The following is a 23,841-nucleotide window of genomic DNA, read 5'->3' on the forward strand; positions in this document are numbered from 1 at the left end:
CTGGAGTAGTAAATATGATGCTGTAAAGAGGATGCTTTCATTTCGTGCCATAGTACAGCACCTGTGAGGAACTGGATTGTGTTTGAAGGAAGGAATCTGACTGGATCATTCCTTTAGGCATTAGCTCATCCAGAAAGCACAGGTTTAACAGATTAGTTTCTTTCATTTTCATAGCACAAAGTCATTTTAATCATTTTTTAACTTCCAGCAAGTGTAGAATGACTCAGGCACAATACTCTGGCTTTTATTGCAATATATGGCTAACTTCAGTTTTTTTTCCATGGAAACCATGTGCTGAACTTTGTGGGGACTTTCTCGCAGGTGGCGAAGTCATGTCCCCGCCCTTCCCCCCAAATTCTCTGTGCAAAGCCCAGTCTGATACAACAGCTTGACATTCGAGAGAGAGGCATTTGGGGTTCTTTCATCATCCCTTCTCTTTACAAGCAGTAGCAGCTCTGGTCATGGCACCAGAGTTTGTAAGTTCTTAGCCAAAGAAGAGCATGATGCTGGAACCCGCAGAGATGTGCGGTGGTGAGACAAATGGCTGTTTTTTATAGTGCCTGCCCCTAACTTGTAATTTGTTTCCTGTGCTCCCTAGACCTCCCTTCCCTCCCTGTGCATCACTCAGTCTGTCATGTTCCTCGTTTTCTTCTGTCTGGAGATTTGATCCTGTTGGGTTTTCTTTTCTTTTTTCTCATTCCCTTCTCTCCCTGGAGTCTGGACCTGAGCAGATTTAGGAAGGTGCCTTGCTGCCTTCCTTTTTCCTGTAGCCCCCTTTTCCCTTGCATTTCTCCCCCCGCAGTTCTCTTTTCTTGTGTGCCCACTGGGCCCTCAAGTGACTTGAGGATATTCCAAGAATAAGCTACTGCTTGCTCTAGCACTTGGCTGCCCTCTGCTATTTAACAGAGATAAAGTTGTCAGTGTGCACAGCAGGGAAAGGCAGTGCAACGGAGGGATTTGGGAGTCAGAGGAATTGCTGCTGTGCAGGAACATGCCATGCAACAGCACCATTGCAGCACAGACGGGTAGGTGGGCCAAGGACCAGGTCCCTCGGGTCTCTAGTGAAACTGGAACAAAAGTCTGGGGCAAGTAGCAAGGGCCCAGGCACACTGGCTCATCCTGAATATCTGCTCATCACACACAAGTTAACAAGGTAGGCACTTGGGGAGAAAATTAGTCTTTGCTATCTCCCAAAAAAGGATAGTCCTTCTGATTTTTCTGGTATTTTCATTGCCAAAAACTTGTAAGTCCAAGTGTTGTCCCCAAAGGACAGTGAGTTCGTGCCCGGTGCGCTTGTGCCAATAAACACACAGGGGTGAAGGATCCAACTTAATCTTTATTTCTGCGCAGAAAGTGGTGCTTGGCAATCGTTCGCAAAGCAAGCACCCCCACCCAAGTGGGCATCAGCCTTATATAGCTACATGACAGGTTAAACTTGCTGATGTGATAAATTGTGCAGCAAGCCCAGCAAGTAACCCCCCTTCCAACTCCACCAAGTAACCCCCCCCTTTCCAACTCCACCCCGGACCTCGCTGATTCTAGCAAGGCCAGCAATTAAGTAACTAGGCAACAAGCGATCTCCCCCAGCCTAAACGACTTACTCTATGCCCTTAGTTAGATAAAATACTTTTTCAAAACATACAAAGCTGTTCCCAAAGTATAAAAAAACATATGAAAGTTCAGGGGTACTCATCACAAGTAGCACAAGCATTGTTGGTGTTATTCTACTTTTTATAGTGCAGGGTGGAAGTTGTCTGCTTATGAAAACACTTAGTTTTCCAGGTTACAGGTCCAGTGTTCCTCCCTTGCTATCTTAGATTTGAGTAGATGCTGTATATTGCTGAGGACTAGTTCACTGAGGGAACTGTTAAATTTTATTCAGAGTACTCAGCCCAGAAGACTTTCATACATTCTGTTTAGCAAACTACAATGCCTGCAGTTTCTTATGTATTAAATTTTAATTCTCAATGCAGAAGATAAAGTAAAAATTAAACTTTAGGCTATTTCAGGTGACAAATCAGCAACAATGTAAAATTACGCCACATGTTTTATAATTAGCTTGGATTTTTATCTTGATGCTTTTCTGTTTAATTAAGAGCCTGTGTTATTCCATTAAGTTCAGTGTTTTTGGCTATTGTTCAGATGGTTGGTTGCATAAATAGCGGATATTAAAGGCACAAAATCTGGTTGCAGTTAATATCTCAGAACATTTGTTTATTTCAGAAAATGTTGTTTCCTCTTTGGAGCAGCGACGGGGCCAACAAATTGAGGACTGAAAAAGTGAACTGCTTGCATTTGTTGCCTATGAAAACTTATGTATGCATGTGCCTGAAAAAACCTGACCTGCTATATCATCAACTCCTGAAATATTCTGATTTGCAATAGTAAGGGATTAGGGGATGGTAGTTATTTTTATGTTTCTTGGTGCAGATGCTTTTCGCTGACCTTCACCGAGATTGTCCAAGGATTTCAGAGAGATCCAATTGTTTATGTGCATTTATATGCAAAAATGTTTAAGTAACCCAGAGCTACTTAGATATTTCCATTGTGCTTGTCCTGGCTTCCGCGTGCTCATTATTGTTACCTTTTTCTCCCCACGCCTCTCTTCAATTTTCTTGTTTTCCAGCCCCACTTATTGGATCACATCCTAAGTTAAATTCAGTTTGGGAAGGGAAGCCTCATGCAGAGTCCCCTTGCAGTCCGTGAGATCTATTCATCAGCCTTGGCCTGTGGGATTTTCAGAACAGGCTGTGTCACTTGGTGCTTTTGTACAGAGCCCAGGCTTTTGTGGCCCTGATCCTGAGTGGGGTCTCTGGGCAGAACAGAGATATACATATTACATGCAGAAAACACATGAAAAGAACATGATTAGAGTTGCAGTCGAGCGTTCAAAATCAAGAAACGCCAGAGTTACGGTTGTCTATGTAACCTTGACGTAGTGTTCTTCTGCATGTGTCTTGTTATACAGCCTTTTACTTACACGGTGACACATTGTCTGCAGCCATCCCCAGTTCTCCCCCTTCTTCCACCCACCCTCCCTTTCTTCTCCCTCCCCTTTTGTTCCCTTGTATAGCTCATCCTGCAATAACCTTCAGTTCTAGGCTCCCTCTCCCATATTCCTTGTCCCAGCCTCCTCCTTGTACCCACCCGTCTTGTCTGCAGTCAGATCGGGAGCTCGCTTGTCCCTGCTGCTTGGGCACCAGCTGGCCTGGGAGTGGTGAACGTTTGGTGGGAACACAAAAGGGACACGTTTTGGTGCCCAGCCCAGAACTGCCATTGCAGGGAAAGTCCTATTCAACTCCTGAGCAAACAGCAGCTAATCAGCTTTTGAAAACGGGGCTGTTTTTAGGTGCCAGAAACAGATGTTGAAGTTCCATTTGAGACGCTTCATTCTTGAACCTCTTGGCCAAGAGATACACGTGTAAGCGCAGGAAGCAATGTGTGCTGTTATGGTGGATGGGGTTTTTTTGCTGCCTCTGGAAGAATTGCCATAATGCTGCACCTCCTCTCTTACCGCATAGGAGATGTGGAGATAATCATTGAGTTGGTCAGGAGATGAATGGAAAATATTTACAGTGAACCCAAATGGTCTTCACTGCACGTTAAGTGTTTGCAGTTTTCATTTTGTAGAGAATGTAACAGTATGTGAAGAGTTAAGAAGTTCATGTGAATTCAGAAAATTTAAATACAAAAATGAAATAAATGCTCTGACCAGCCTTCTCTTCTAGGGGGAAAAGTAGGACAGTGAAGGAAGATAACTGCAAGTAAAAAAGTTAATGCAATGAACCTTAAATAGGTAACGGAGTGTGCCGGGATGACTCTCTTGGGGCTGTTGGAATCTTGTAGCTATGTGTACATGTTTCTGAATTAACTATTTCTCTTCAATGAACTTGTTGTCATAATCCACCCTAAGTCCCCTTGCAAGCTTGCAGAAATGCATAGCAGAGAGGATTGCGTTTATAGTAATTTTTCATGGAATCAAAGAAAATTCAGGTTGGCAGGGAGCTCAGGAGGTCACATAGAGTCCAACCCCCTGCTCCAAGCAGGACCAGCCCCAACTACATCATCCCAGACAAGGCTTTGTCTACCCGGGTCTTGAAAACCTCCAAGGAGGGAGATGCCACCCTTTCTAGGTAACCTGTACCAGTGCTTCACCACCCTCCTAGTGAGAGTTTTTCCTACTATCTAACCTTAACTTCCCTTGCTGCAGCTTGAGCCCATTGCTCCTTGTCCTGTCATCTGCCCCAACTGAGAACAGCCCAGCTCCATCCTCTTTGCGACCCTCCTGCAGGGAGGTGAAGGCTGCTATTCAATCACCCTCGGTCTTCTCTTCTCCAGACTAAACCAACCCATTTCCCTCAGCCTCTCCTCACCGGTCATATCCCTGAGCCCCTGAACCATTTTCATTGCCTTCCACTGGACTCTCTTCAATTTATCCACATCCTTTCTGTAGTGGGGGGCCCAGAATTGGACACAGGACTCCAGATATGGCCTCAACAGTGCCAGAGAGGGGAAGAATCACTGCCCTCGATCTGCCGGCAGCGCTCCTCCCAATACAGCCCAGGATGCTGTTGGCTTTCTTGGCACCAAGGGCACACTGCTGACTCCTGTCCAGCTTCTTGTCCCCTGTCACCCCAGGTCCTTTTCTGCAGAGCTGCTGCCCAGCCAGTCACCCCCACCTGCACCGGTGCATGGGATTGTTCCCTCCTCAGTGCAGGACTTTGCACTGGTCCTTGTTGAACCTCATGAGATTTCTTTTGGCCCAATCCTCCAATTTATCTAGGTCTCTCTGAATCCTAGCCCTACCCTCCAGTGTATCTACTACTCCCCCCAGCTTAGTGTCATTTTCAGACTTGCTGAGGGTGCACTGCAACCCATCTTCCAGGTCTGTAATGAAGGTATTGAACAAAACCAGCCCCAGGACCAACCCCTGGGCCACTCCATAGAATATCAGCTGCCAACTAGAAATTAAGCCATTGGTAACTCCCCTTTGAACCTGATGATCTAGCCAGTTTTCTGTCCGTATTCTAGTCCACTCATCCAGCCCATACTTCCTTAGCTTGCTTGCAAGAATGTTGTGGGACACCGTACCAAAAGTTTTGCTAAAGTCAAGATACATCCCATCCACTGCTCTTCCCGCATCCACAGAGCCAGTCATCTCATCATAGACGGCCGTGAGGTTGGTGAGATGTGACTTGCCCTTGGTGAATCCATGATGAATGTTCCTGATCACCTGATTTGTGATCCCAGTTTGTCTGTCTTCCTGATTTTAGTTAGTCAAAACTCTGTGTTAAGCATTTTGTCTGCCTCCTCCTACCAAGCAGTACTTGACTCAGGTGTTCAAAATCCAGAATTACATCTCTCAAGCCTTCCTGCCTTCCCATTTGATTTACAGTTTGTCCAGAGACTCAATCTTAAGAGATCCTGTCCTAGTTTGAAATGTGATTGGCAGCACCTAAGAGTGTATTCTGTCGTGGGTGAATTTTAACCCTATTTTGAGGCTACCGGCATATCAGCCACAGGTACCTCTGGCCTCAAAGCAGGAGCTCGTGGCATCATTAGCTGTTTTCTTAGTCACTTGGGGCATTTTGCTGGGCAGCTGCCCAGGCAGCCTGTAATGCCAAGAGAGTCTCCATTTCCTGCTCCCATCTGTCTTCCAGAATTTCTCCTTTGGTCTCACCGAGGCAATGTATAATACAACAGACAATTAATAGGTATGAAAGTGGTGAGACCCTCCAGCCTTTTCACAAGATGTGACCATTTCCTTTTCACTCTTCCAAAAGCACGCCCCACGGATAATCCAAGACAACTCAGAATAAAGTGAAACTAGAATAAAGTCTTTCCTCTTGGCTGAGCATCCAGTGGTAAGTGACCTAAGACAGAAGTGCAGGCAGAAGATGATTCGAGGCTTCAAGAAATGAAGAATCTCAACATTCAAGAAACGCTTGATGTTTATCTTGCTGGGATCCTTTGACCCCAACTGACTCCCTGCCCCTGGGGCAGGGGGCTGGACTGGATGATCTTTGAGGTCCCTTCCAGCCCTAACGTCTATGAAATCTATGGCAGTAACAACGCCCATGGTATATTGAAGAGCGAATATGGTCTTGGTCATTCTAGCCAAGGCCTGAGTTTCTAAACATCCCAGCATCATGGGCCTCCCCTGAATACTGCACAGGAATACTGCTGAGTCTTCCACCGTCATCAGTTAGCCTTGCTACATGATAGAGACTTACCCTTTCCTGTTAATCAAGGATTTATCCAGGTGCAGGGGCAAAGAATAGTCAGTCAAGTGGGTGATCTTGGGGCAGGAGTAATAGTAACGGGCTGAAAAGTAATGCCTCTGAGGACTAGTGATAAGAATTTCTGCTAGGAGATACTTAGAAGTTGAGCATCCTGCACCACATTACTATTTTGGTTGTATCATTCCTTGAACGCAAAGCTCATTCCTTTTTCTCGGCATGAAGCTTAAAGTTTGTCTCATTTCTTCAGTGACTGAACCCCCAAATAAGTGAGGGTTTGCGTGTGGGGCTGAGGGAAGGGATCTGGAGACAGCTGCCTAATAGATACTTCCCCTGAATTGTGTGCGGCGCATGGTTGTGTTTCAGAGACCCCTCCACAGTAACGTGGCGGGGTAACCCAAGCGTAACACGTGGGCACCAGAACTGACTTTGCAGAAAGCAAAGAGCAGCAAGTCAGCCCTGAAGTGAGGGAAGGGACAGACTGAGGAGGACGTGAAGTCTGGGTGCAGAGACTTGCTTACATAGATGCATGGGATAGAAGAAAGCAGACGTATTCCAGAAGGAAGAAATGCTTCCAAGTACCAGGAGTGGAAAGATCGCTCGTCGTAAATCCCAGAGGAAACACAGCAGTTAAGGGGAAATGTTCCTGCTTGACAGGACGGCTGTTCCCGAGGGAGATGAGGGGCAAGGGCAGTAGCTGCAGTTCAGTGTGCTGAAAACACTGAATCCAGCTCGGCTATAACTGCCTTTTTGAGGAGCTGCGGTGAGAGGGAGACAGACATCGTTCCTTTATAGCTTCCTCTTTCTCCCAACGAGAAGGCAAGCGTTTGAGTTTGTAAAGTCTCTTTATTTTCAAGACCTGACTGAGGTGGATGCTAGCAGTGTAGCCCCCGCAAGCAAAAACAATCCCCAGTTATCTGCTCCTCACTGGCTTGCGCGTCATCACGACGTTAGCCCCTTTCTTGGTTAGAAAAGCATGGCTGCAGGACCCTGGGATTCTTGACCAGCTTCCAAGAGTGTTTGGGATTTTTTTTTCCACCTGGCTGGGCAGTTAGGACCTTGGTTTTGCAACTCATCTGAAAGGCAGCCCAAATAAAAACTTTCTCCTAAACAAAATAGGGTTTTGCTAGTATCTAGATAATGAGAGGGGTTGGATAGCTCACGGATAATTAACAGCCATCTGTTTCGTACACCAGAGGTGGCCAGCAAGTGGCACATGGCAGATTGGAGAGAGGGCAGGCAGTACAGTGGCAGATAGGGCCGGAAGCAGAAAGCAGAGCAGCAGACCAGGCAGGGATCAGAAAGCGGAGTGGCAGATTAAGCAGGGGAAGAGAAACGGAGTGGCCCTCAGAGAGTATGTGGGGTTAATTTGCGGCATGCCTCCCTCCATTGCCATAAACAGTGGTGGTAAAGCCCCAGCGTAGCGCGCCTGGACAAATTCATGTTCTCCATTTAAATGTGAATTCTCATCGGTATTTTGCCTTTATTCAGCTCTTTTTTGTTGCAGCCTTTCTAAAAGAAAGCTAATCCTCCCCCCCAGCCATCTTTCCTATTTGGAAACCAGCCCGAGCATTTAGAAACTAGATCTCCTGCTGCTGGCTTCCTGTTTATCATCATACCTGGCACCAAGGAGAGCAGTAGAGGTAGTAACCGATGTGCACACTGGCAGATAGTGTGACGGGCTATCTTTGAAGGATTTGACCCCATGCCAGCATGGCAGGAAACAGTGCCTGCAAAGCAGGGAGTAACCTATTTAGAAAATACCCTGCCTGTGCGTTTCCTAAAGCCCGAGCTCTCACTCTTGCATGTTCTCACAGTAAAGGCACCCAGTTATAGCTCTTAATTATCCAATTAACTAGCTCCAGTGGGTTCTGTAAGTGTAAGTAAATACACCATAATTGTAGAGCATTAAGCAAGCTTCTGAAGTGTGCTGTACTGACAGTGGGAAAACAACAGGCTGCTTACTTCTGATTAACTTCCCATAATTCAGACTATGTGGAGCACAAAACGAGGAGTTAAGAGGGGAAGCAGAAAGGTGGGTCGATACTCCGAAAACATCACTTCTGCGTTCCTGTTTTTCTGCAGGCTAATATCATTTTTCTATTTTCAGCATCCTTTATTGTTTGAATTTCTTAGCATATTCCCTGAAAGCCGCATAGCCCCGTTTCGTTCCTTATTTGTGTAGGAATTGCATTGTGCTGTGGGTGTGCGCGTTCCCTTTGCCTCCAGTAGAGTACATGACTAACTGCTGCTAATCCGAGTTGCATTTTTTTGGCTTTTCCATCTTGAACTTGCATCTCAAAAAATTAGCTGAATGCTAAAGTGGCAGGATCTTTTCTGGCACTGGCCTGAGGCCTGACGGGGGAATTTTCCTACTCTATCATCTGCTGGTAGGAAGGAATTCCTCCTTTCCTTGCACCCGCTTGAATGTCTTCTGTGGGGAGTGAGGATTTTGACAGTTATCAGAAACCCAACGAAACCAGCAGCTCTGGCTAGTATTGAAAATAATAGCAACCTCTAGTCTCTGCTTTAGGGTAGAGTTTCTTATTTTAACTCCAGCAGGCCTTTTAAATCATAAAGACTTGCTTTTCTTGCATCTTCCTGCCTCTGAATCTGGTTACATCTGTGTATAAATGTTTTCAATAAGAGATTTAAAATTCACTTGTGTCCCTTCCTGCTAATTGCCAGTGGTGATAGTGACAAATCAATTAGTTCTTCCTTTTGGCAAGTGCATTGCTTGCAAATAGCAAAACTGAATGTCTTGTTAGCTTTGAGCTGCTGTAATTTGTATCCAGAACAATTCAATTATTACCACCTTGCAGAGCTGTCTAGGTATTTCACTGTAACTAATAACTTAAACCAATATTAGGTCGCAGTATTACTGACTTGATGTGCCATGGATTTTTCAAATGGTCTTGGAGCCTGTTATGTCATCCCTATTCACAGTACAGGCAAGGCTTTTTTAACTGTTGTGAGAGAAGCATGTCTCTGCCCCGAGGTTTATTGTTCCCACCAGCTTTGCATACGTGCTGGGGGCATGTCTGGGAGAAGATGGCAGCTGAGAAATTGAGGAAATACGAACTATCGCTCTGCTGGAGTGAGGCATACATTCCTTGCACTGTACTTAAGCACGACCCTCCCTTTGCGTGCCACAAAGGGCAAGGTTGCTGCAAGCGTCTTTCTTTGTAACGGGCTTCGGCTGAGTGGTAGAAGCCCATCTTTTTCTCCATGGTTACTTTGCAGAAGGGATCAAATGATTTATCCTGAGAGGCTGGATGGCTCAAGGAATACCAAAGCTTGATCCTTTCCTCATTTGTTTGAATTTAACTGGGGTGTGGTGTTAAATCAAAAGGTGAATTCATATAGTCAGTAGATGTTAATATACCAGATCCTCACAAACTAACGTTCACATTATATTTGTAGTGGGGGGGCTTAACTGAGCCTCGCGGTAGAGAGGCCAGCCAAGGATTAAACAGGCCAGAAATGATGAACAGATGAGGTCAGAGCTGGGAGTTTTGACCTGGAGAAGTTGGCACTGCTTTTACCCCTGCCCGTTTTGTTCTGTGTCTAGACATCATCAGTGCCCAGCACTTCTCATCCAGCATAGAATTAGCTAACTTAAATACATTTTCCTTTTAAAAGAACTCGTATGCACTGAAGATGCCCCCTGCACGAGCCCATCCGTCCAGCATTAGTAACCAGAGTCGTGGCTGTGAAGGGCTAACCCCTTCCATCCTGCTCCCTCCGACAACATCATCCCTCTGCAGTTATTCGAGTGTATGATTGTGTAAAAGCCATGCCGGAGGTTACTGGGGCAGTGCAGCAGAGATGACCAGAGGGCTGGGGTTTGATGTGCAGAATCGCTTCAGATTCACCTGGGATGTAGTGATCCAGCCGCCTTCTTGGCTGGAGGCTGCCCAGTTTGATGGAGGATGATGGGAGGTAGCACCCGCCTTGGAGAAAAGCAAGAAAACTGCAGAAAACCGTGGCTGCAGCTCCTGAGGCCGGTTCTTGATTTTTTCTTAAAAAAGCAAAAACTTTAGAAAATATGACTCATGGTTATTTCATGAGAGTGCAAATCTGAAAGCTTTCCACAGCTTGTACTAAATCCTTCCCCACAGCCAACGTGGGCAGTTGTGCCAGACTGGGGGGTGTTGTAACCCCTTCCCACAGAGGGCTTTCCTTCCTGCTCAAAGAGCTCTTCTGAGACCACCGCACTTACTTCCTGGGATTATGTGGGGACCGGTTCGGCGTATAAAGGTTGTCTGGATCACTCGAGGGTCCTTCTTTGTTGTCGTGCATAGTACAAGCTGTTGACAGGGCAGCGAAAACATCGCACGTACTTTAATTTCTCTGTTTTGTTCACTCAAGAAGCCTCATATGTACCCGAGGCCAAAACTGCAGATGTTTGGAAATGTCTCTCAAGTGTTTTTCTCTCCACGTATTTTAGAGAGACGCTGGAAGAAATACCGATATTGAGCTTATAATGTAATCAGCGCTCTTAAACGTCCTCTATAACATACTGTCTTAAGCAAACTTTGGATTGCTATCGCATTGCAGCATTGCAGTTCTCAAAGCGTGTCTGGAATTCGAGGTGCGCATTATTTCTGATTCAGAAAATGAATCGGTTGCAATGATGCAGCTTCGAATTGTGGAGTTAAACTCTCACGTCAAGCTCTGTCCTACTTTTACCAGGCCCTGCACATGCTCAGGTAGCCTGCCACTGTCCTGCTTTTTACCACCCCTTTTCTTTGAAAAATTGATTCCTGTAAAGCACCTGGAGCGGAGGAGTTGAATAGCATTTACCCAAAGCCTATTCCTGGCTGCAGCCGAAGGAATGCCGTTAGCTGAGTGTATCCCATCAGTGCACGACTGGCGTGAAGTCTGCACTGACACATCTGCTGCCGCTCCCAAGCTCTCTTTGTGACTCAGATTTGATGGCTGTGTGCGCCCAAACCAATCATAGCTTTTAGCAGAGCTGTCACTGTAGTCCTAGGAACTAATTTCTTGTTTAGAGCCGTTTGGCATTGCCGATGCTGTTCTACCTCATTGAGCTGATGTTGAAAACACTTGAGTGATATGTATTAGTCTGGGCAAAACGTACAGCTCAGAGATGTACACATTCTCTATTCCCTGCCCCTTTTTCATCACATATGGACTGGAAAGCTGGACCTGCTGGTACACTTACTGATCTCACCACACACTTCTGCTTCTGATCCGTGAGATGCTTTCTGCCTTCCCCTCCTCCCTCTGGCTTGGCTGCTAGGTGGAAGTGAGTCTTCCTGGCAGCGGTCTGGGTAGCGTGGGGCATTCCCCTCACCTGGCACTAGGTCCTCAGTTTTCATGACACTGAGCTCGACAGCAGTTGGTCTCCTTTCCTTCTTTCAGGCTAAGCTGTTTCTCCACTTTCAGTGAGTGAGAGCGGGCTGCAAGGAGGGCACTCTGCTGAACGGTGGGCAGAGCCATAGTTTATTCAGTTGAATTCGACAGCGCTTGGTTCAGAGGGGCAGAGCTTTGTGGACCGAAGAATCCTCCCAAGTGATGGTTCAGAGTTTGCCGTGTCCCAAGTTGCTACTCTAATTAAAAGCAGATATCGTACCATAAACATAAGTAAACGAGAGCTGCTCACTCCTGATGCATTAATATCATTGCTGCTTTCACAACCGCTGAATCCAGTGATCCACTGACCCTGGGCAGCTTCTGGCAAGTGGTTTGCAGAGTTGAGTTCAGGTTGTTTTCTGGATGGCTGAAACCTCCAACTGATTCATTTATTTTGATCTCTCATCAAGGTGGCTGCAATTAACCCTAATCATCCACTTGCTCAGATGCCTTTGCCCCCGTCCATGAAGAACTGCATTCAGCTGGCAGCATGCGAAGCCAATGAGCTGCTCCCTATGATCCCCGACCTGCCGGCTGACCTTTTCACATCATGCCTTACTACGCCGATCAAAATCGCTCTGAGGTGGTAAGTGTCTCGCCTGTTCTGGGGAGAAAAGTGCATGGGCGGTGAGGCTTCTCTGTTGAGCCAATAGACTTGTTGATCCAGATGCTTTACGCGCATTACAGTTTCTCTGCAGCACTGAATTACAGGATTTGAAGCATGCACCTGGGACAGCATTTCATTAATCAAAGGCAGGAAGGTGAATATATTCTTATCTTCTATTTATTACATTTTAGAGTCCAGGTGGATACTTGGGTTTGCTCAGATTAAGGATCTTATTGTGCTGGAAATTAAAGGTTATCTGCTTTTTCACAGAGCAGAAACATCACCCAGTACAATTCAAGTTCTTGTAAATCGTCTTTCATACAAGCTGTATCCCAGATGTTTGCTACATGTAAGAGAGTACAGTTAAAGATGTGCTCCAACAAGGACATTGAGAGGAAAACAAGAGAGAGAGATGTTCTGAAATGTTCTGTCTGCCAGGTTGGCTCAGCAGAGAGAAGAGCCTTGTACCAGACAACAGGAGCGGTCCAAGAGCACAGTTCTTGTGCACCAGTAGAGAGATTTGGGGTGCACAAAGAAAATACCAGGGTAGGACAAACATCTGTTGTGGGGAGATTCAGTTGTAGGTGCCATGCTTAGGGCCCTGGGTACCAGCAGGCACCAGTGACTAGAAGGAGCTCATGAGAGATCGTTTCATTTAGTTGTCCATGAAGGTTCTGGGAAAGTCCAAAGTCCTTGGGCTAACTGAGTTGCAGTAAAAAGGTGTGAGGAAGCTAGCTTTAGCGTGGGCTATCTTGTCCTCCATCTGCGGTGCTAGTTACTAACTTGCTTAGGGTAATGGCCTTTTATCCCTGTATCCTCTAGGTAAATGCCGTATCTGAACTGATAGCAGCAAAGCCCTTGTCACATGGGGCTTTGACTTGATGCAAGTGCTAGCAAGATGTTTTCTTCCTCCTTCTGTCATGATTGTAAATTTTATGTTAATGAAGAGCCTGCTGCTCACCTGTTTTTTGTGAATGACTGACATTTGCGGGTTTATTTGCCCAGGATGGGAGACAAGCTGCTTCTTCCTGCAGGTGCTACTGTTCTGGCTTGCTGCAATCAGGAGGTGTGGAGTTGAGCTGTGTGAATAATGGATTTTTTGTTCAGGAGGCCAAAGTGGAAAATTGGAAAAAAAGAAATTGCTTTGAGTCTAAATTTTTGTGTGTGTCAGTTAAATGGGGGGGATCATTTGAGGCTAACCTGAAATGTTCTGTTCTGAGTTATTTGACCTTTGCACGCGCGCGCACACACACATTTAATTTAGCTCCATTTTTAAAGCAAGATGACACTTCAGAACCCAAAGGCAAAAAGTTCTGCTTAAAAAATGTCAATGTGAGCCGTTGTAGCAGAGCCAAAACTAAGTGTCTCGTTTTGAAAATGTCCAGGCAACATGCTTGAACATTTTTCAAAACTTTCCCTCCATTTTTTTGGCCAGAACAGTTTACTGGATTCGATGTAAATTCTTGAACAGTTCTGGTCCACCTGAAACGCCATGTGCTGTTGGTAAAAACAAATAAATAAATAAACTGGCCTACTTTAATGTGGATCTGGAGCTGCTTTATGATGTTAAGTGTGTGTTCTTTGTGTAAGTGGAAAGCGGGTAGTTCAGTCAGATGGCTGCATGTACACAGTAGAAGGATAATAGCTTTGTGCATCGCATTGATCCCCTTTGAGGGATGACACTAGACCCATTTGGTTTCATGTTCATCTCCAGCTTCCTAACAAACAGATTAATTTGTTAAGGAGGAGGATCACTGTTTGTAAATGCAGGGGCACCAGAGCCTGAGTAGTGAGACAGAGCTTCGGAGGAGCTAAGGACTTTGAGAGAGTTTGCAGTAAGGAGGGCTCTGCCTAGCATCTCTGCCAAGGCGGGTGGCCAACCTCTGTTCGGCTTGCAGGCAAACATTTATGGTTTCAAAAGTCCTTTTCCTCTTTGCTTTGTTCCTACCATTCTCATTAACCAATACTTGGATTTAAGAGAGCTGTCTGGACTCTAGTGAGCAACTGTTGGTTACAACTGCAAAGGGAATGCTTGCAGGTGTTGAACCTATTTGAGACTGATGATCAACCACAGCTGGTCCTACATAGCCCAGCACCTAGTCAAAATATGAGAATCAGGGGATGCCACTTCCAGACAGGAAAAGGCAAAGGCCTAACATCTGAGCAAATGCAGGTGTTGCGGCCAGAGGGTGGGACAGCGGTGTGGCTAACCCTGTCACCAGAAGGCGCTTGTACATAGCTGGGTTGACTGCAAGGCTCAGTATTTGCCCAGATATTGAAACCCATGCTCACTTCTGTCCTGAATCCCAGTCTCTCATTTTCACATTCATAGCTTTCCCGTGTTGCTGGGTTTTGGGTTGTAGCCGTGTTGGTCTAAGGCCACGCTTTACCTTTTGTCTTTCTAATCTCTACCTATTTACATTGTCACTGACATCCTGCCACACTTCTAGCTTCTCTCGCTCCTTGGAGTCTCAGCCCAGCAGAGACTCCCCATGCCTGAAGGAGGGTGACTGCATGCGAAAGCTTGCTAAGAACCATTTTTCCAAGTACTCAGTTGGTCTAATAAAATACATCGCATCTACTCAAAGAACCGTGCCTGCCGAGGTTTCCTGTGTACATTTTTATCTCGTTGAGGTAAAAAAGGATATTGTGTTGAGAATGGCAAGCATCTGTGTGTTTATAAGGAAACCCAGAAAGAAGCTATATATTTTGATCAAGAAAATACGGTTCCAAAGAAATATTGTGGATGGTATATTAGTTACTGTCAGATGGTTGCTGTCAGAACAATTTCAGGTGTCCCGACATTTGGAGACGGGGGCAACTGGATGTAGTTGTATGCAAGTCGTTGAAATTCCTCTTGTATAAAATGTTAGTGTAACTAGACAAAATACAAAATGTCTGTGGATTTTTGTTGTTTCTTTGAGGACAGTTCAAACCCAATAGAAGGGACAAGCAACAGAGAGAGCGAGCATTGGCACAGAGAAGTTTGAGCTGATTTCCAGAGAGAGAATTTTTATCAAAACTGGGAGGCTTAGTATACAAGGTCAGTTGAAATGACAGCTTTTAAGGATGTCTACACAGAGAGCGCCGGCTAATTTGAGCAACTCTTTTGTGTGTGTTGCATGGGTTTTAAATGAGTATGGTGAGCATACTGTGGAACTACTTACAGTGCAAAGGTACCTAATAGACAAAATCACTTAACGTGGAGTTGCAGTAGAACCAGAGCCTAGCCTGCCCTGTAGGGCAAGCATTGATCTCCCGTGACGTGCAGCACTTATCAATGGAGCTGGCTTCGAGCAGAGTGAAGCTTGGCTGCACGCAGAATGAAAGCCTGTTGAATTAGTAATTTGGGATGCTTGTTCCTCTGTGCTTTATTCCAGCTCCACTGCACACTCCATCCACCAAAGTGGGGTGAGGAAGGTTAAAGCATTTGGTCGTGAAAAGCAGTTTTTGTTAGTTATGGGTAGGAGGAAGGGTCCCATCCAGAAACATGTAGCATGGCCAAGCCAGTGGAGTTCTCTGCATGTTTTACCCATGTAGAAAAAGCAAATTTTGGAGCAGGGATTTTTTTTGGGAAAAGTTTCCTAATTTTTACCAACATAGAAAAAATATCTGGGGTGACCAAGACAGGCTCTGGAACGTGATGTACGTGCAGCTTAACAATAAGTGTTTTCAGTGTCGGTTTGTCGCTCCCCTGGGACAGAGCATGGGCTTGCAGATGCATTGCTTCTGGGCAGATGGCAGTTACGATGCTAATGACCTCGGCGCACCCGCTTTTTAAAACCAGTAATTCCATCTCAACTCCTTGGTATCAGAGCCGTTCTCGCTGGGCATGTCTACATGAGACGCTTACTGTGCAGTAGCCTAATAACACTGCGCAGCAGCGTGCCGGGCAAAACCCATGCTAATACACTACTGTGCAATGTTGTTAGGCTACTAAAAATACCACGTGTGCCAGCTCTCCTGCGCAGCAACTGTAGGTACTGTGCATTTAGTTAGTATTTCATTAAGCAAGTACTACACTAAATGCGCAATGACTACTGCACATTAATGAATGTGAGATGTGCCCACTCTCTCTAATCCACTGTGCATCAGATTGATCAGTATTGCTTAGCAAGCATGCTTTTCCCCCTCTTTCTTCTCTGCTGCCTCGCCGTTCTTGGTTGATTGGTGTTGTTTGAATAGCTTGCATACAGTGCAGCAAACCATGACACTTGTTTGTGGAATTCAGAAATGAGTATTCATTGCTATTGAGCACAGTATCTGCAAAAGCAAATTGACTTCCTTCATTTCAGATGTGTGATACTGGCTGTGTGTTAGTGTCCACTAGCAAACAATAATTTGATATAAAGATGGGAGCTCTTAGGACATTCAGGCGTTCTTTGCATTATTACATCCAGGCCTTCTGAATTGCTTTTGGATATGTAAATGTATGCGGTTCCTGAATAATAGCTACCTAATTGCATGGTCCAGGCTGGTGAAGCCTTCACAGACAAAATTTCTGACCCAAGCATAAACTCATTGGTTGATGTCCTATGTATCCAGCTCTGTGCTATGTATTCACTGCGAGATGTTTCAGACAAACAGCTAATGAAAGAATCTCCACTTTTACATCTACCTCACTTTGCTTGTCAACTGAGCAAATGAGCAGCTGCATCGCTGGAACCATTTCTATCTAGACTGACAGCACACCGAATCCAATAAAGCAAACACAAACCCATTGTGTACCTCTGACTGCACGAGCTGAAATGCTTTACAGCGTGGTGTGGCAATTTGGATAATCCATATATGGTGTGTGAACTTTGGTTAAATGCTATGAAAGCGCTGTATTTGTAAATGATTTCATGTGTAGTGAGTCACCAGCAGACAACAGGGTCCCTGATATGTATTGCCTGTCCTGTCTGGTAGAAGCGGTGGAATAAGCAATGGGATATTTTTAACCTGAATGACTCTCCTCGAGTCAGTCAGTGGTTGATGCTAAAGAGGATGGCCAACCCATGCCCTTCCTGCCTTACTTCTCCATAATAACAAATAAAATAGGTCAATCAAGTATCAGTAGGGAGGGAGAAGGGACGTTTGAAAATCTCAGTACGGGAGAACAAAAGGGCAGAGGTTTAAAAAAGGCAGAAGCACTGACTTTATGTGCAGAAAAGCTACTTTTTTACTACAGTACTCGCCATCATCAAAGGAGGCCTGCTTAAGTGGAGAGAGCAGAAGGAAACTGGCTGACAGAGGGAGATGCAAGATTGGATCCAGGGCCCTTCGGAGGACACTGACCTAAGCCTAAAAAAGTCCTTGGCTGTTGAGAAAACCAAGGCATAGAATAGCATCCGGGTGTTTTACTAGTATCTACATCTCCTGGGCTATCTAAGGTCAATGGTAACTGTGCTAGAGGAGCACTTACTAAGCCTGCATGTTGTGTGCTTCAGCTGTCATGTTCCCGGAGAGAGAGACTGAAAACCAGAAGCCACACATGAATGAATGTCCTCACGGACCTAACTGGTCTAATAAAGATATTGGATTTACCCAAAGAGCCTTGTCTGCCTATGTCCTTAGACCAACAGGGCTACAGCCTGCACCCCGGAGAGCCTAGAGCACTTGCCCCATGAGGTCCCACTTGCATAAAGAGGTGTACCAAGCAAGTGCGTCAGAGAAGCCAGAGGAGACGTTGTGTAGCCTAATCAAACTCGGGACATTTAAAACATGCTGGACCCAAGCAGAGCAGCTTGGAGCGTGCCTAGAAGGGAGATCCTGACTTTCCCTGGCTTTATTCAAGAAATAATAGATGCAGAGAGGTTGGGGGCTACTGTTTTAGAGGTTGCCTTCCAACTTTAGGATAGCTCGTAGGCTAGCTTCTAGCTGTTCTCTGGTAAGGCATCCCTTCCTCTCACCACTGCGAAAAGCTACTCCTAAGTAGCTGGGCTCCCACTGTCCTCTGTGGATCGGCACAAACAAGACTTTCCATTGATGTCCCATTGACTTTCAGAAGGACTCTTACTTCTGGGTCATTGCAGCTTCTTTGGAAAATGCCCTTCTGCCATCTCTTGGTAGGGTTTGGATTTCCTGGAAACGCACAGTAACATAACCTAAGCTTCAGCACGAATCTTCTCTCCAGACGCGATTGCCTCCAGAGCGCTTCTGCTGAGGATCAGCGCTGTCCTCGTTTATCCCCTCTGTTGCCACACTGTGCTGTAAAGCATTTCAGCTCATGCAAGCAGAGGTCCACAATGGACTTGCATTTCCCTTGTATAATGTATCTGACTTTGTATATTGTGAGTGAAGAGCACCGGCTGCACCCGTCCCAGTGCGGCAGCACGGCTTCAGCTGCAGACAGCCCTGACTCCTGCCAGCATCTCTCCAAGCCTATTTGACTGCATCTTGGGGGCACGGGGAGGAGCGGGCTCGTATTCTGCTGGGAGGTTTAACGTGAAAAGGAGCCACGTGTTTGGAAGCCTATTAAAACAAGCATGTTTTAATGTGTGGAGGGGACAGGGAGGGTATGCTAAAATATGCTAGTCTTTGGGAGGGGGCACTTAGTTAAGATCCTTCAGAAAGGCATGCAGCTAGTTCTGGCACACATGCTTAGGTAAGAGCCGAGATTATTTGCAGTTCAGATCATCTGGGAGCTTTTAGAATACTTGAGTTATTAATGTAATTCAGGAAAATAAATTTGGGGTAAAAATATAAGGTTTTTTCCCCTTTTTTATTGGTTAGTGTGGAAAGAAAAATTGCTGCTTTCTGTACCTTACTGTCATTATGCACAGGCTCCAAATGATTTCCATGACTTGTCAAGAAATATAACCTACAAATCAACTGAAATGTGGATTTTTCCCTACTTCTAGCTTCCTGTAGTACTTCTGGGCATTCAAATAATTGTCCAGCGCAGTTTTGTGTATAACTTCATATGAAGTGTACAGAGTGAGGTGCATGTTATCGGAAGTAGGAGTCGGCAGGATTCAGCAGATGCAGAGCCTCCCCCCTTCGCCAGAACCCAGCAGGGCTCCAAAATTAATCACACTCTTAATTTTTTGTTACGAGTGCTTTGGGGCCTGGTCTTGGGCCGAAGGCAACCCAGTGAGCCAATACGTCGAGATAAGAAAGTCCCCTAGTGTACGGCCCTCTCTGGACTGGAAGGGCTGTGGGAGCATTTGAAAGCAGCATGTTCTGTTATCGAGCACTCTCCCCAGCCTAGCACTAAATCACCTTGCACTTGTTTCTATAGTGTCTGCCTCCCGGAGCACACTTCACTACTGTGTATAGTAATTGTCCACCCACAACGTAATGGTGACCCTTTTGTAGTCGTTAGCAATTTGTGACAATGGTGCCCAGCTGTCTCAGACAGGAGGTAAACGGCACTATAGATGATCAAAACTTTAAGCTTTATTTAAGGAAACAAATGTTGACCTCTTCATTTTGGTCAGGACACCAAAGCTATTGGTCATGAAAGGGAAAGTGTCAGAGTCTTTTAATGACCACAAGGGGAAAAGCTGTGGTTTTCTACCCTCTTAAAAATGTTTCTTCCAGCCTATTAATGCCACCACCAATCTGTTGGAATAGCATGACTTGGACCAAGCAGCAGACTTTTGTCTGATCTTCTGACTCTTCTGCCTTTTCGTGGTAGGACTTAATGGTATTTATGTAATTTAAATTTTGTTTGACAGCATTTAGCACGCGAGAAATCTGTAATAATACATGGTGGGCATGAAAGCCCAGTCAGAGTGGATGGAGCAAACAAACTGCGGTAACGTTTAACCCGAACATCCATTTTCAGTGTTTCAAACAGCACGTGCCATGGGAGCGTGTTTCTGTAATTCGGCAATGGGTTACAGGCATGTTTCTGCCGGCAGGTGGTCTCCGCCGGTGCACGTCCCCATCCCTGCAGAGCTGCCAGAAGCTGTACGGCTCCACGACAGCAGCCGGGCTGGCATGGGGCACGATGCACCCTGAAGGCATCTGCTCCTAAAAGTCCTGTGGCTGCCGGCATTTTAGTGTTTACTAAAAGCAGAAAAGCACAGGTGTGTGGTTGGCCTAGAAGACCTGAAGTCCCTTCCAACTCTTGGAAGCACCTACTCTGGACTCACTCAAAAGGCATCTGGATGTTTATCTGGCTGGGATCATTTGACCCCCACAGATTTCCTCCCTGGGGCAGGGGGCTGGACTCGATGATCTCGCAAGCTCCCTTCCAGCCCGAATGTCTGTGAAATCCACAAACCCTAATTTTTCTGTGATCTACGTGCACTTTCTGGTGACTTCCCTCTGTGGCTGAAGCCTTTCAGGGCACCACATGCGTGGGCGCATTGACAGCTTTGCTAGCAGGACCCGAGCTATGCAGTGCAGACGCCTATCTTTAAGCACCTAATATTGACCTCCACGTTGCGCTTCCATAATTGAAGTGACTCATGAAATCCAGCTTCCAAACTTCCGGGGAGAACCAGGCCACACGAAATCCTGCTCTGTGGTAATGTCCAGGCTGCAGGGTTATAATCCTGGAAGGATGTGGCAGGTAAACCAAATCATCTGGGATATTAACTTTGTATCCTAACTTGATTTTTAAAAACTCCCCCAAGAGGACAGATGACAATGCTGGGATATTCTAAGGATAGGACGTCCGTTCCTTGATTTGACACTCGAACCTTTCTCAGCAATGGCTTTCCTGCCTCGTACAGCTCCTTAAGAGATTGGTTGGGGGAAATAGTTTCGTTAGAAATTTCAGGTTCACGGTAGAAATCTGTGAAAGAAATAATTTGTTTTCACCAAAATGCTCTTTTGGTTTCTCTCTGAGAGCTCTGCTTTTTGTAACATGTTTGATCAGGTGCTGCAATATTATGCTGCATGGTTTAAGGGCACAAAAAAAGGAAAAGGGCAAGAAAGTTGACCAGGATGAAGAACATAACTGTTAAGCTCTTGTTATGCTCTTCATCCAGGTCAACTTTCTTGTCCTTTCCCTTCTTTTGTGCCCTTTGAATGAACTGCTTTAGTTTAATCTTGGGGAATGGTTTTGTTTTTATTTCTCTGTGTTAGTTCTCAAATTGCTTCCGTGGCATTTGAGGCTTTTGGCTTTCCAAAAAAAAACAGTCGTCATTTATGACACTTCTGCAGTTTGTATGCATATGCATTGCATGTACAACACGACACAAGTTTCTAGTGTTCCCATACACACGTGTTTATTCTCCAAAGCAGGGCTTGCCATTAAATATTTGCTTTTCAGCGGGACCAGCTACTCAGGCTAGATGCAGCTGCACCGCACGGCCTTCTCGGGGCTATTGTCTCTGTGCTCCTGCCCACGAATCGTTCCCTAGGGGAAGCTTTTACGCCCCATTGCCCTGCCAGTTTGGACATGCTCTTTCCCAATAGGGAGCTCACCAGTATGTGTTGTGTTTGCTGAAAGAGTTAAAAGGTCCATTTAATCTTGCATCGGCCTAAGATTAATGGCGTATGAGTATCATCACTCCTCATGTGGCCGCATACAAACTCATTGATAATGGGGACAACAGACCTTTCAGCCTGGTGTTAAACGCTGAATCCTGACTTCAACTTTATCTCTACTAAAAGTAGGACACGGAGATGCTGCATAAGTACAGAAACCTTTGCAAATCAGGTGACATCAGAAAACTGTTAAACCTTGTGCGACTCTGTTTAGTTGAATGGAAAGAAGTAGTGGTGGTGAAGGTTTTGAATAGGTCTAGCAGGGCGCACAGAGTGGTGCATGCACTTGCACGGAGAGCATTCTCTGGCTTGCTCAAGCCTTTCAAAGAGGAATGCCACAGGTTATTTTCATGTAAAACAAAGATTTTCTGTATTGCCTTTCCTGTGCTATTGGAGATGTGGAGCTCAAACTGTTTGAAATGGTTCCAGGTTCCAAAAAACTAACAAACCCCAAACCGCCACAACCCAAAAGCATAAAAAACCTTCAGGGCACCATGGATGTAGAGAACAGTGCCTTCCTGTGAGTTGGTAGGATTCGTTATTGATTGAGTAGCTGCTTAACAAGGTTCCTTTTCAATCATCTTTTAGCATTGAGATGCCATGATGTTATTGAAGGATACTTTGGGAGGGAAGCAGGAGGAAAATGAATAGGAACCCTGAAGGCTGTTATCTGCCTATTTTTGTTTAAATGCTCCAATTAGTCCCCAAAGTAGGTTAGGCAAAAGGATTTACAAAACTGGAGACTGAAATCAATATTTCTGTGAGTTAAAAATCCAGCAAAAAAGTGAGCGCAGTGTTTCGGAACACAAAGTCTCCCGAAACGAGTACGTTGCAGCGTTGTGCCTCTCGTATGAGAACCGAGAAATGAAATTAGGAACTGAGAAACAGATTAAGTTGTTTGCTTTGATCACACTGAAACAGAAAAGGCATTTGAATAATTAGTATTGTTACAATATCCATATTTCAGTAATAACCATTAATATTAAGGATGTCCATGCGGAGCAGCAGGGAATCGGTTATCTGAATACCAAAGTCTCCAGGGCGCTTGGTTTTCTGATACAGTCACAAGAAGTGGCTACCAATAGAAAGAGATCTGCTTTAATGATTGAGGAACAAATTGAAATAACCAACGGACTGAAGAAAAGGCTTGTTGCATGTATTGTCTCTTTAAATGTTGATTAGCCGGACAGTTTGACTTAGGGACAGGATTTTGGTTCCAGTTAGTTTGGGTACTTGGCATTCCACTGTATTCTATTAAATCATTATTTAATGATATTCATATTTATTAATGTTCTGTGTTGCTGTTGAATTATTAATAATGTTTTACTAGCGTTTCTGTGTGTGTTTTTTTAGCTTCCTGGATTTCTATAAAGCGTTCTTAAATGTAGGTGATGTCTGTCTTACCAGGCTTAGACTGAATGCGAGCTATTACGAGTTTGGTGCGGAGTGAGGGCCTCTTCTGCACTGCTCCTGTACCTCCTCCATCTGTGTCCCAAAGCAGAATAAAGCCTTTGTCCATTCTGCACCTCCTCTTGATGCAGCAGAGGCTTCACTAAGGCGGGTTAGCAAGGGCACGTGGCATCAATAACCTCGGCTTTTTCCCACATACCCTGCTACGGGCAGTTGAATTACTTGGTGGCAGGTAGTTTTCCTATGGCTTGGTTCCTCTCACTCCCCATCTGGAGCTAGAGAGACTCGATGTGTATAGGTGCTGGGACTTGCCAAATGTACACTTTGCTACTTCATTCTACAAACGGCAAAATGAAACGGACTAAATTGCTAATCTCTGAAGTGTTTCTACAAAAAAGGACATTTTTAAACCTTCCGTTTGATTTCTGTTTTCTGCACAAATCGATTGTGCTTTCAAACTCCATTTGTGCCACTGATTTGTCCGGGGGAATGACGCATAATGTACTTTCCCTGCAGTACTGCCCGTCTCGCTAGCCAGGAATGATTGGGCTCTTACCTCGTGGTACCCAGCAGTAAACACTAGGCAGTGGGTCTCACTAGGCAAGTAGGTCCTTTCATAAAAACAGAGGGAGTGTGAGTGAAGGAAAGAAACAAATAGCCCCCTAGACATTGGAAGTATAGGAGGCAAAGCACAGATAACCAACGGTGAAAAGAACTATTCAGCAAATCCATTTGTCTTGGTGCTGAGCACCACCAGTGCAATCTTGTCGAGTGCTTTGC

At 45.4% G+C, this 23,841-nt stretch overlaps 1 protein-coding gene across 7 annotated transcripts in view; it reads left to right on the forward strand.

The window, feature by feature from the left end:
* RPTOR (regulatory associated protein of MTOR complex 1) overlaps positions 1-23,841 on the forward strand; it is a 249,291-nt gene that overhangs the window by 98,403 nt on the left and 127,047 nt on the right. For all 7 annotated transcript variants that reach the window (XM_059731959.1, XM_059731963.1, XM_059731958.1 and 4 more), the window contains one exon: positions 12,029-12,204. In XM_059731959.1, coding sequence (XP_059587942.1) covers positions 12,029-12,204 — 176 coding nt within the window. The remainder of the gene's footprint in view (positions 1-12,028; positions 12,205-23,841) is intronic.

The sequence above is a fragment of the Alligator mississippiensis genome, chromosome 8, assembly GCF_030867095.1.
Source record: "Alligator mississippiensis isolate rAllMis1 chromosome 8, rAllMis1, whole genome shotgun sequence".
NCBI classification, from domain to species: domain Eukaryota; kingdom Metazoa; phylum Chordata; order Crocodylia; family Alligatoridae; genus Alligator; species Alligator mississippiensis.